The following is a 12,799-nucleotide window of genomic DNA, read 5'->3' as shown; positions in this document are numbered from 1 at the left end:
GCCCCGGTACTCGCGTCCGCCGCGCGTCGGCCGTTAATAGGCATGCTCCCTGAGCGCCCCGCACCGACATGGCGGCCGTCTTCGCTGGGGTGACTTTAACTCTCGGTTTTCGGTTATAGCCCGCCGGCGCTCACTTGTTTTCAGGAAGCTCGAAGCGTTTGGTGGAGCCGGGGCGAGGAAGTGTGGGTGCAGCGGTGAAAGGCGAGAGGGGACTGCAGGCATCTGGGCTGGCTCCTGGCCGAAGCAAGATGGCTGAGGGCGAGCGGCAGCCGCCGCCAGGTAAGGCCGGTGGGGCCGGGCCGGGGTGGGGTAGGATGGGGGCGGTGCCAGGTGTGGGGTGCTCAGGAGAGCGAGAGTCAGGACACGGAGGAAGTGGAGGGGCAAAAGCTGGGGGGCCCCGAGGAGGAACAGAGTTGAATGGCCTTAGGGGAGAGGTGGGTGGTGGGGCGCCGCTGGGGCGGGAACCTGGGGCTGCAAAGGCGTGGTGATTGGGACGCAGCTTTGGGTTTTGGGGGAGCCCGGGCTGCCCGACTGTCCGGTGGGTAGCGCCAGAAGGGGCCCTTTTGCATCTCTGGGCAGCGCGTGCTTAAGTAAGCTGTTGACCTGGCGGGGAAGTTGCCAGGGAAGGAGGCGAAAGTAATTCCGGGGGCTGCCGTTGTTATTAGGCGCTGCTCCGGGGCTGGCTGGCACCCCATCCCCTGCGCCTGCCTCGCCCCCGTGTTCAGCCTCCTCGCCCTGCTCACCCCTCATCTACCTACTCTCTGGTTTCAGTGCCTGAGAATTTATTGAGGGAAACTGCCCGTGGTGTCTAAACCTCTAATTTTAAAAGGCTGCTTGTGAAGGAGGTTAGTCTTTCTGGCATCTCCTCCTGTAACTTCTGTTTACACTGTACCCTCTTTTTAGTTCATCTCAAATAACTGAGATGGAGGTGCTACGGAGACCCCTTTTCTGGAGAAGGAGAGGGCTGTTTGCCAACCTACCTTGAACTAAGGACTGGCCTTAGATAACTTTTACATTCCCGACAGAGGGGTAAATAGGTTGGCTCACCAACCACAGCTAATGTTTTGAAAGCATTTGATATTCCTGGTATCCTGTCTCCAATTTTGTGGTCCCTGGAAAGGTCTCAGGAGGGAGAAATTTTGAAAATCAGAAGAGGCATCCCCTCCATACTCCCCAAAAGAGATGAACAAAGAGCTGGGCTCCGTTTCTTAGGACATTGAAAACCAGACATTTATTTTGTACAAAACCGTGTGTGTGTGCCCTTAGAACGGGGCGTCCAATCTTGTGGCTTCCCTAAGCCACATTGGAAGAAGAGTTGTTTTGGGTCACACTAACAATAGCTGATGAGCAAAAAAAAAAAAAAAAAATCTCATAATGTTTTAAGAAAGTTTACAAATTTGTGTCCAGCTGCTTTCAGAGCTGTCCTGGGCTGAGAGTTGGACAAGCTTGTCTTAGAAGTTCTGGTAAGGGGGCCGGGCGAGGTCGCTCAAACCTGTAATCCCAGCACTTTGAGAGGTGGAGGTGGGCCGATCACGAGGTCAAGAGATAGACACCATCCTGGCCAACATGGTGAAACCCCGTCTTTACTAAAAATACAAAAATTACCTGGGCATGGTGGCATGTGCCTGTAGTTTCAGCTGGGGGCCCGGAGGCTGAGGCAGGAGAACTGCTTGAACCCGGGAGGCAGAGGTTGCAGTGAGCCAAGATTGCATCACTGTACTCCGGCCTGGCGACAGAACAAGACTCAGTCTCAAAAAAAAAAAAAAAAAAAAAAAAAAAAGAAGTTCTGGTAATGACTCCAAGCACAATGGCTCACACCTGTAATCAAAGCAATTTGGGAGGCTGAGGAGGGTGGCTCACTTGATGAGATCAGGAGTTTGAGACCAGCCTGGCCAACATGATGAAACCTTGTCTCTACTCAAAATACAAAAATTAACGGGGCCTGGTGGCATGTGCCTGTAGTTTCAGCTGGGGGCCCGGAGGCTGAGGCAGGAGAACTGCTTGAACCCGGGAGGCAGAGGTTGCAGTGAGCCAAGATTGTGCCACTGCACTCCAGCCTGGGTGACAGAGCGAGACTCCATCTCAAAGTTCTGGTAGTGACATCAAGAGATAGGAGATATAAGGCAACCACAGTTATCAGTGAGATGAATGTGTCTCTGAAGATGAATGGGGGTGGGGAGTAGGGGGAGAGAACCTGTGCCTCTCTCCTTTAAGAGAGGAAGGCTCAGGGAGGTTATCCATGGCTGGAAAGATACAGGTCCCTGGAGATGGTCCTCCTCCTCTTCTTCCTCTTCCTCTTCATCTTTCTTTTTTCTCCTCCTCCATCCTTTTTTGTTTGGGATGGAATCTCACTCTGTCTGTCACCCAGGCTGGCTCATTGCAACCTCCACCTCCGAGGTTCATGCGATTCTCATACCTCAACCTCCCGAGTTGCTGAGATTACAGTGCCTGCCACCGTGCTGGGCTAATTTTTTGTGTTTTTGGTAGAGACAGGATTTTGCCATGTTGGCCAGGCTGGTCTTAAACTCCTGACCTCAAGTGTTCCGCCCGCCTCAGCCTCCCAAAGTGCTGGGATTACAGGTGTGAGCCACTGCACCTGGCCAAGAAGTTCCCCTTAACTCAATGTAGTGATGAAAACTTTGGATTTTGGAGTCACACAGATCTGGCTCTGCCTGGCAAGTCATAGCCTCTGTGAATATCAGTTACTTCTCTCTTTTTTAAAATTTCTTTTTTTTCCCCCTAAGGAAAAAGCCTCAGTTATTTCTTAAAATGACGCTGGTATACTCTCTTGATAGAATTGTAGTATGTATTCTATAAGAAGATATGTGCAAAGCATAGGACACAGTAGGCAATAAGTAAATGCTGATTGCTTTTATCTTTTTCAAAGTTTCAAAATTGTGCAGGTTGGACTTGTAGACCAGAATCAAATGGCTGATGATAATACTGTGTGTTAGAGTCTTTGTTGGGGGGCTTAGGAAGGAACATTTCTAAAATTCTGGATGTTTTATACTGTGAGGTTGTTGGGAATCCACTGTCTCTTGGAACCTTTGTCAGAGACATAATCTGAGGCTGGAGAGACTGTGGGCATGACCTCTTTTATCACAACCCTGTCTTTGAAGGCTTGTTTCTTTGATTTGGGATTGTGTGTTCTGGCAACTTGTGTTTCATCAGTAATTTGTTATAGTGCTTCCCGATAAGGCAGCCTTTTCCCAAACATGGACTGACCTGAAGGCTTTCTTCCTGTGAAATATCCTTGTGAAATAATGTCAGGAGGGCTGTATCTTTTTTTTTGAGACAGAGTCTCACTCTGTCACCCAGCCTGGAGTGCAGTAGCATGATCTTGGCTCACTGCAGCCTCCAAGGAGGGCTCTCCCTTTGCAGGGAACGGTTATCTCACACTTACGAAAGGGCTGTAGGTTCCCAAAGATCATTTGCAAGTTGATTATGTGGAACGTGGGACACATTTTCCCATAAAAGCAATGTGGTTGGGTTACTAGTCTGACCTACAAAGCTTTTTATTTGGCATCTTACTTGAAGTGCCAATTTACTAATAGCAGGGGCCTCAGTTTTGGGTTCTGGGAACAGAGCTTGCAGGACAGGTGGGAGGAGGAAGAGAGCTTCTGGTTTCTTTCTGTGGCCCAGGTTTGAATTAGGCAGAGATCTGTCTTTCTCTAAACTCAGATTCTCTGTCCTTCTCCTTAGGTCTCCAAGTCCCCTGGCACTTTTCTCTTTCCTCAGGACCTCTCCAGACAGGCTCTGTTTCTCCAAATGTTTCGTGTTCAAGAAACTTCTTTTTTTTTTTTTTCTATTTGAGAAGGAGTTTCGCTCTTGTTACCCAGGCTGGAGTGCAATGGCGTGATCTCGGCTCACCGCAACCTCCGCCTCCTGGGTTCAAGCAATTCTCCTGCCTCAGCCTCCCGAGTAGCTGGGATTACAAGCACGCGCCACCGCGCCCAGCTAATTTTTTTGTATTTTTAGTAGAGACGGGGTTTCCCCATGTTGACCAGGATGGTCTCGATCTCTTAACCTCGTTATCCACCCGCCTTGGCCTCCCAAAGTGCTGGGATTACAGGTGTGAGCCACCGCGCCCGGCCTAAGAAACTTCTTAGGTCTCTGTCCCTTTTTCTCCATGTAGCTGATGTCAGCTAGGTTTTAAGAGGAAGGCAGTGGGACAAACTTATAACGTGTCATGAGTGACTGGTAGTCCTTTACTCTTCTGTGTCACTCTTTCACTTTGCTCTAGTGAGAGTTTGCATTTTTATTTATTTGTTTATTTATTTTTGAGATGGACTTTTGTCTTGTTGCCCAGGCTGGAGTGCAATGGCATGATTTCAGCTCACTGCAACTTCTGCATCCCAGGTTCAAGCGATTCTCCTGCCTCAGCCTCTCGAGTAGTTGAGATTATGGGCATGTGCCACCATGTACGACTAATTTTGTATTTTTAGTAGAGATGGGGTTTCTCCATGTTGGTCAGGAACTTTTGTCTTGGACTCCCAACCTCAGGTGGTCCGCCCACCTTGGCCTCCCAAAGTGCTGGGATTACAGGTGTGAGCCACTGCACCTGGCTGAGAGTTTGCATTTTTAAAGGAAATGCTTACTAATCTAACACTTCTCCAACTGTAAATTCAGGTCTACAACTCTGTATCCAAAACCCTCGGGGTCAGGTGTGTTTTGAAATGCAGAGTTTTTCATGTCTCAGAAGACAGCATCCCGTAAGCAAAAAAATTATTTCAGCAAAATGTATAAATACCCTCAGTAAGTCAGATACACAAAGCCTGTACATGTTTTCCTATCAGTTTAGGTTTCATACCTATTGACCTTATGGTAAACTTATTTTTAAAAAAATTGGGTTTTTAGAACTTTATGGATTTTGGAATTAAGAAGAAAGGATTGCTTTGTAAAAAAAAAAAAAAAAAAAAAACAGAAGAAAAAGAAAAGAAGAAAGGATTGAGGGCTTGTATTTCTGGGTCACAGAGTGAAGGGAGTCCTGCAGTGTGGTGAACAGAGTGTTGGCTAGCAAGGGCACTTCTAGGAAGCAGTTGGCTTTGGCATTAAGTTTGCCTCTAGGTCAGCATGGAACTTCTCTGGGTTTTCCTTTCCTATACCAACTGGAAAATATAGACACTCTTGCTCTTGTCTGATTACAAAGGTTCTATGTGCTTTTTTCTGTTGCTGCTATTTATTTTTGAGATAGGGTCTTACTCTGTCACTCAGGCTGGAGTGCAGTGACATGATCATGACTCACTGTAGCCTCGACCTTCCAGACTCAAGTCATCCTCATGCCATAGCCTCCCTAGTAGCTGGGACTACAGTCACACATGCTACCATGCTGGGCTAATTTTATTTTATTTTATTTTTGAGATGGAGTTTTGCTCTGTTGCCCAGGTTAGAGAGCAGTGGCATAATCTTGGCTTACTGCAACCTCTGTTTCCTGGGTTCAGGTAATTCTCCTTCCTCAGCCTCCCGAGTAGCTGGGTCTACAGGCATGCGTCACCACACCTGGCTAATTTTTTTTGTATTTTTAGTAGAGACGGAGTTTCACCATGTTGGCCAGGATGGTCTCGATCTCCTGACCTCATGATCTGCCCACCTGGTCCTCCCAAAGTGCTGGGATTACAGATGTGAGCCACCACGTCCTGCCTTGTTTTTAAAAGTAATATGTGACTTAAAAGATGGAAGTCCTATATAAATCACATCCCCTAGAAATGACTATCAGTAACTTTGATATTTAATCTTTTAGATTTATAGTCATGCATCACTTAACAACAGGGACACATTCTGATGAATGTGACATTAGGTGATTTCCTCATTGTGGGAACATCATAGAGTGTACTTGCACAAACTAGTTAGTATATATTTTAAAATTTATTAACAAATGTCCCAGCACTGTTACTGAACATCAGTCCTTTCCCCTGCTTGATCTGCAGTGCTAACATCAAGTGCCACGTATCAGGTTTCTATATACACTCCATTAAAATCTATGGGACCATCATCGTAGGCACAGTCTGTTGCTGACTGACTGAAACATTGTTATGCAGCCCATGACTATACTAATATGTGTCGTGTGATTTATGTTGGTGTGGATAGTTCCCGTTTCGTAAGAATGGGATTTTACTATATATTATAGCACAGTTTTCTTTCTTCACTTTTTTTTTTTTAATCTAGGCTGTGTTTCTTATGTCAGCAGTATAGATTTCATTCATTCATTATTTATTTATTTTTTTGAGATAGTCTCATTCTGTTGCCCAGGCTGGAGCGAATGACACACCGCAACCTCTGCCTCCTGGGTTCAAGCGATTCTCCTGCCTCAGCCTCCTGAGTAGCTGGGATTACAGGTCTGTGCCACCATCCCGGCCAATTTTTTGTATTTTCAGTAGAGACAAGGTTTTGCCTCGTTGCCCAGGCTGGTCTGAACTCCTGAGCTCAGGCAATCCACCCGCCTAGGCCTCCTAAAGTGCCAAGATTATAGGCATGAGCCACACTGTGCCTGGCCACATTCTTTATTTTTTATTATCATTATTTTTTGAGACAGGGTCTCACTCTGTTGCCAGGGTTAGAGTGCAATGCCACGATCATGGCTCATTGTGGTTTTAACCTCCTGGGTTCAGGTGATTATCCTACCCCAGCCTTCTGAGTAGATGGGACCACAGGCATGTGCCACCACACCCAGCTAATTTATTTTTCCTTGAGATGGAGTCTCACTCTGTTGCCCAGGCTAGAGTGCACTGGTACCATCTCAGCTCACTGCAACCTCTGCCTCCTGGGTTCAAGTGATTCTTCTGCCTCAGCCTCCAAGTAGCTATAGGCACGCGCCACCATGTTTGGCTAATTTTTTTTTTTTTTTTTTTGTGAGATGAGTCTCGCTCTGTCACCTGGGTGAGAGTACAGTGACGAGGGCTCACTGCAACCTCCGCCTCCCGGGTTCAAGCCATTCTCCCTGCCTCAGCCTCCCGAGTAGCTGGGATTACAGACGCCAGCCACCATGCTCAGCTAATTTTGTTATTTTTAGTAGAGACGGAGTTTTGCCATGTTGGCCAGGCTGGTCTTGAATTCCTGACCTCAGGTAATCTGCCTGCCTTGGCCTCCCAAAGTGCTGAGATTACAGGTGTGAGCCACCATGAATTTTTGCATTTTTAGTAGAGATGGGGTTTCACCATATTTGCCAGGCTGGTCTCGAACTCCTGACCTTCTGATCAGCCAGCCTCGACCTTCCAAAGTGCTGAGATAACAGGTGTGAGCCACCACGCCTGGCTAATTTTTAAATTATTTGTAGAGATGGGTGTCTCCCAGTGTTGCCTGGGCTGGTCTTGAACTCCTGGGCTCAAGCGATCCTCCTACCTGGGCCTCCTAAAGTCCTGGAATTACACGTGTAAGCCACTGTGCCTGGCCTAGATTTTATTCTTTCTACAAGCTATGAGAATTTCCATTGTGTGGGCATATTATTATTTACTCATCATCTTAACTGATATTTGGGTTGTTTCTAATTTTTTTTGTTTTGTTTTTTCAAGATGGGGTCTTGCTCTTTCATCAAGGCTGGAGTGCAGTGGCTCACTTCAGCCTCAGCCTTTTGGGCTCAAGTGATCCTCCTGCCTCAGTCGCCAGGTAGCTAGGACTATAGGTATGCACCACCACACCTGGCTAATTTTTGTATTTTTTGTACAAATGGGGTTTGGCCATGTGGTCCAGGCTGGTTTCAAACTCCTGGACTCAAGCAATCTGCCTGCCTCAGCCTCCCAAAGTGTTGGGATTACAGGCGTGAGCCACTGTGCCTGGCTTAGATTTTATTCTTTGTATAAGCTATGAAAATATTTATTATGTGGGCATGTTTTTTTATTTTTTGAGACAGAGTCTTGCTGTGTCGCCCAGGCTGGAGTGCAGTGGTGTGATCTCTGCTCACTGCAACCTCTCCCTCCTGTTTTCAAGTGATTCTCCTGCCTCAACCTCCTTCGTAGCTGGGATTATAGGTGTGTGCCACCACACCTGGGAAAGTTTTGTATTTTTAGCAGAGATGGAGTTTCGCTATGTTGGAGGCGCTCGTCTCGAATTCTTGGCCTCAAGTGATCCACCCGCCTCAGCCTCTCAAAATGCTGGGATTACATGAGTGACCCACCACACCTGGCCTCTTTGTTTTTTAGGCAGAGTCTTACTCTGTCTCCCAGACTGGAGTGCAGTGGAACAATATTAGCTCATTGCAACCTCCACCTCCCTAGTTTAAGTGATTCTTCTGCCTCAGCCTCCCAAGTAGCTGGGATTACAGGTGTGTGCCATCATGCCTGGCTAATTTTTGTATTTTTCAGTAGAGATGGGGTTTCACCGTGTTGGCCAGGCTGGTCTGGAATTCCTGACCTCAAATGATCCACCCGCCTCGGCCTCCCAAAGTGCTGGGATTACAGGTATGAGTCACGGTGCCTGGCCTGGGCATATCATTATTTACCCATTGTCTTATCAACTGGTATTTGGGTTTTTTTTTCCCCTCAAGACAGAGTCTCGCTCTGTCGCCCAGAGCTGGAGTACAATGGTGCAGTCTTGGTTAACTGCAACCTCCGCTTCCCGGGTTCAAGCACTTCTCTTGCCTCAGCCTCCCAAGTAGCTGAGATTACAGGCGCCCGCCACCATGCCTGGCTAATTTTTGTATTTTTGGTAGAGACAGGGTTTCACCACGTTGGCCAGACTGGTCTTGAACTCCTGACATTGTGATCCTCCTGCTTTGTCCTCCCAGAGTGCTGGGATTATAGGCATGAGCCACCACCATGCCCAGCCTATTTGGGTTATTTGTAATTAAAAAAAATTTTTTAAGACAGTATTTTACTCTTGTTGCCTAGGCTGGAGTGTGATGGCAGAATCTTGGCTCACTGCAACCTCTGCCTCCTGGGTTCAAGCAGTTCTCTTGCCTTAGCCTCCCAAGTAGCTGGGATTACAGGCATGCACTACCATACCTGGCTAATTTTGTACTTTTAGGAGAGATGGGGTTTCACTATGTTGGTCAGGCTGGTCTAAAAATCCCTACCTCAGGTATAATTCACCCACCTCAGCCTCCTGAAGTGCTGGAATTATAGGCATGAACCACCACAGCCAGCCTAAAAAATTGTTTTGAAAAATGAGGTGGAGGCCAGGCATGGTGGCTCCCGCCTGTAATCCCAGCACTTTGGGAGCCTGAGGCAGGTGGATCACGAGGTCAGGAGTTCAATACCAGTCTGGCCAACATGATGAAACCCTGTCTCTACTAAAAAATACAAAAATTAGCTGGGCATGGTGGCTTGTGCCTGTAATCCCAGCTACTTGGGAGGCTGAGATAGGAGAATTGCTTGAACCGGGACCCAGGAGGCGGAAGGTGCAGTGAGCTGAGATCATGCCACTGCACTCCAGTTACAGAACGAGGTTCCATCTCAAAAAAAAAAAAAAAAAAAAAAGTAGAGATGGCATCTCCCTATGTTGCCCAGGTTGCCCAGGTTGGTGTCAAACTCCTGGGCTCAAGTTATCCTCCTGCCTGGGCCTCCCGAAAGTGCAAAAGTGCTGGGATTACAGGTGTGAGCCACTGTGTTCACCCTTTTTTTTTTTTTTTGATACATTAAGCACCTTTGTGTATATCTTTGTCTGTTTCCGTGAACATATCTGAAGGACAGATTCCTGTAAGTAGAACTGTTGACTCGTTGTATATATACAGTTTTTTAATTGAAAAGATGGTGCTGAGTTGCCCCCTTAGCAGGTCCTACCAACTAACCTTCCCACCCACAGAGTAGGAGAGTTTTTGTTTCCTCTTTTTGGAATCAATGTCAGATGTCTTTTTCTTTGTTTGTTTGTTTGTTTGTTTTTTTGAGACAGAGTCTCGCTCTGTCATCCAGACTGGAGTGCAGTGGTGTGATCTCAGTCCACTGCGTCCTCTACTTCCTGGGCTCAGGTGATCCTCCTGCTTCAGCCTCTCAAGCTGGGACTATAGGTGTACGGCAACCCTGGCCAGCTAATTTTTAATTTTTTTGTAAAGATGGGGTTTTGCCAAGTTGGCCAGGCTGGTCCTGAACTCCTAGCCTCGAGTGATCTGCCTGCTTTGGCCTCCCAAAGCTGGGATTAGGTATGAGCTGCTACAACTAGTCGATGTTTTTAATGTGCCAACCTTATCCAGGAAGAGAAATCACATATAATTTATGTATCTATGCTTATTCAGGAGGTTGCCAGTTTATTCCAAATGTTTGTTGCAATTAGTGTTTTTTTTCTTCTGTGAATTGCCTATGTATGTCTAAAACATCAACTTGGTTTTATTTTTCTAACCTTCCTGCTCTGATGGGGAGAAGGAAGGGAGGGTATGGTTATTGAAAGGATTGTCAGTATTGCCCTTCTCTTTCCTCCCCATACTGAAGAAGGGCAGGCAGGAAGCTGGTGGGTTTAGCTTAACAAGGCATTACTCCATCCTGGAAGTATGCGTTTGGTTTATGCTAGGGCTCAGGTGTTGGAGTCATGGTTTAAAAGTGAGAGAGAGGACAGGTGTGGTGGCTTATGCTTGTAATCCTAGTACTTTCGGAGGCTGAGGCAGGTGGATCACCTGAGGTGGGGAGTTTGAGACCAGCCTGGCCAACATGGGGAAACCCCGTCTTTACTAAAAATACAAAAATTAGCTGGGCTTGGTGATGCATATCTGTAATCCCAATTACTCGGGAGGCTGAGGCAGGAGAATCACTTGAATCTGTGAGGTGGAGGTTGCAGTGAGCCGAGATCGTGCCACTGTACTCCAGCCTGGGCAACAAGAGCAAAACTCCGTCTCAATTGAAAAAAAAAAAAGAGTGTTTGTGTGTTGTAGGGGAGGATTCTATTTACCTATTTGTTTTTTCATTTTCTTTGTCAAGATTCTTTGGAGGAGGCCCCTCCAGCCACTCAGAACTTCATCATTCCAAAAAAGGAGATCCACACAGTTCCAGACATGGGCAAATGGAAGCGTTCTCAGGTACCAGTGGTGTCTGCACTTTCAGGTTGGAACTGCGGTGAGAAACTTGGGCTTTACAAAGACAGTGGTTTTCCTGGCCTGACAGGCAGTGAGTTCCTGGCCCTTCTTGCTTTTGAAGCCTGAGTTTTCAGAAGCTAGGGAGCAAGGTGACAGGGGAGCTGGCTGTCTCTTCCCTTCAGAGGCAGTACTCAGAGATGCTTTATCAGGAAGGTTGCCTACTTTATCAGGCTGGCACCAGGGTAGCCTGAGAGCATTCCGCTCCTGGTTCTCATAAGCCATTGCCCCTTAAGTGTTGCTGCATTGGCCGAACATGAGTGTTTGAAATGATGGAGTGAGTCACTTTGATTCTTGGCTGCAAGTAACAGCAAGTGTGGGCCAGTGCCCTAGGGGGAGAAGAGGCTATCTCATGGAAACTTCAGCCAGTGATAATGGCTAAGCCTGCAAATACCTAGGAGCTGGGACCCAGAGTACTGGGCACAGACTGGCTTTCTCTGCTGCTCAGCCCAAATGATGGGCAGGAGATAACCACTTGTACCCCTCAGGCTTCTGGTACAGGCTGTGGAAAGACAAACTGAGAAAAAGCGAATTTCAATTTCTCAGGGAAGGCCTCTGGGCCGGTTCTAGTCAGGCTTCTGCTCCCAGTCTGGTGAGCTGGGCTGCAGAGTATTGCTCATACAGAAGGCTGGGCACAGGGGTCCTCGCATGCCGGGCAGATTCTCCAGGAGACCCATACCCCACAGCTTCCATGCCTTGTGCTTGCTGGGACTTGGGGCCATCTAAGCCTGTCTGGTTCCTCTTTCACAAGCCTGCCCTCTAAGTGTTTGGAAATGCTTATCATGTCTTTTCTGAGTCTTCACTAGGATCAACAGTCCCTTCAGCCTAGGGGGAAGCTTGATCCCTTCAGCTGCTTAAAGGACATGGTTGCAGTCCTTGTATCATCTTGATTGCTTTACCTCAGAATTCCTCAATGTCAGGACTATGGACATTTGGGGGCAGATAATTCATCATAGGGGGTCGGCCTGTGCCACGTAGGACATTTAGTAATATCTCTGGCCTTACCCACTAGGTGTCAGCAGCACGCCTTTCCCCAGTTGTCACAACCAGCATTGTCTCCAGGTGTTGTCAGATCTTCTCTGGGCACCAGATTGTTCTAGTTGAACCTGCTTCTTTGTCTGAATCCATGGGTTCTAGCGTAGCTACTTTCAGGACAGGGGCTCAGACTTGCCCTGGCCTGGGAGAGTTGCTTTGGAGAGGCCTGGCCTGCTGGCAGTTATTCCATGGCTGGCAGGAGGATCCTGGTATAGGAATGCTTCCTTCTAGATGTCAGGGCCTGTCTCAGGGCTTACTGTGGACACCCCAGCATCCATAAGGCTTGGATAAGGAGAAAGGAAGAAAACGAGAGGAAAAAGGGATGAAGAAGAAACAAAACCAAACAGGTGTCACTTGTTCCCAGCAATTGCCTCTCAGGGTCCTGTACCTCAGTGCTATTTTTTTAATTTTATTTTTATTTATTTATTATTATTTTTTGAGATGGAGCCTCGCTCTGTAGCCCAGGCTGGAGTGCAGTGGCATGATCTCGGCTCACTGCAACCTCTGCCTCCCAGGTCCCAGTTCAAGCAATTCTCCTACCTCAGCCTCCCAAGTAGCTGGGATTACAGGCACAAGCCACCATGCCCAGCTAATTTTTGTATTTTTTAGTAGAGATGGGGTTTCACCATGTTGGCCAGTTGGTCTTGAACTCCTGACCTCGTGATCCACCTGCCTCAGCCTCCCAGAGTGCTGGGATTACAGGCATGAGCCACCGTGCCGGCCTTTTTTTTAATTTGAGACAGGGTCTCACTCTTTCCCCCAGGCTGGAGTGCA

The 12,799-nt window shown here is 47.5% G+C and overlaps 1 protein-coding gene across 3 annotated transcripts in view; it reads left to right on the top strand.

Annotated features, from left to right (window-relative positions):
• Positions 1 to 7: 7 nt before the first annotated feature.
• The window catches only part of PTPA (protein phosphatase 2 phosphatase activator), a 37,460-nt gene continuing 24,668 nt past the window's right edge, over positions 8 to 12,799 (top strand). The window contains exons 1-3 of one of the 3 annotated variants that reach the window (XM_064377246.1): positions 8 to 279; positions 8,298 to 8,393; positions 10,839 to 10,936. In XM_064377246.1, coding sequence (XP_064233316.1) covers positions 249 to 279; positions 8,298 to 8,393; positions 10,839 to 10,936 — 225 coding nt within the window. In that variant the 5' untranslated portion in view covers positions 8 to 248. The remainder of the gene's footprint in view (positions 280 to 8,297; positions 8,394 to 10,838; positions 10,937 to 12,799) is intronic. The other 2 variants (XM_064377247.1, XM_012457992.2) reach the window with 2 other exon arrangements.

This window comes from Aotus nancymaae, unplaced genomic scaffold (assembly GCF_030222135.1).
Source record: "Aotus nancymaae isolate 86718 unplaced genomic scaffold, 86718_ANA_hifiasm-v0.15.2.pri h1tg000003l, whole genome shotgun sequence".
NCBI classification, from domain to species: domain Eukaryota; kingdom Metazoa; phylum Chordata; class Mammalia; order Primates; family Aotidae; genus Aotus; species Aotus nancymaae.
Note: the sequence above shows the minus strand (reverse complement) of the source record. Positions and strands in the feature narration are given on the sequence as shown.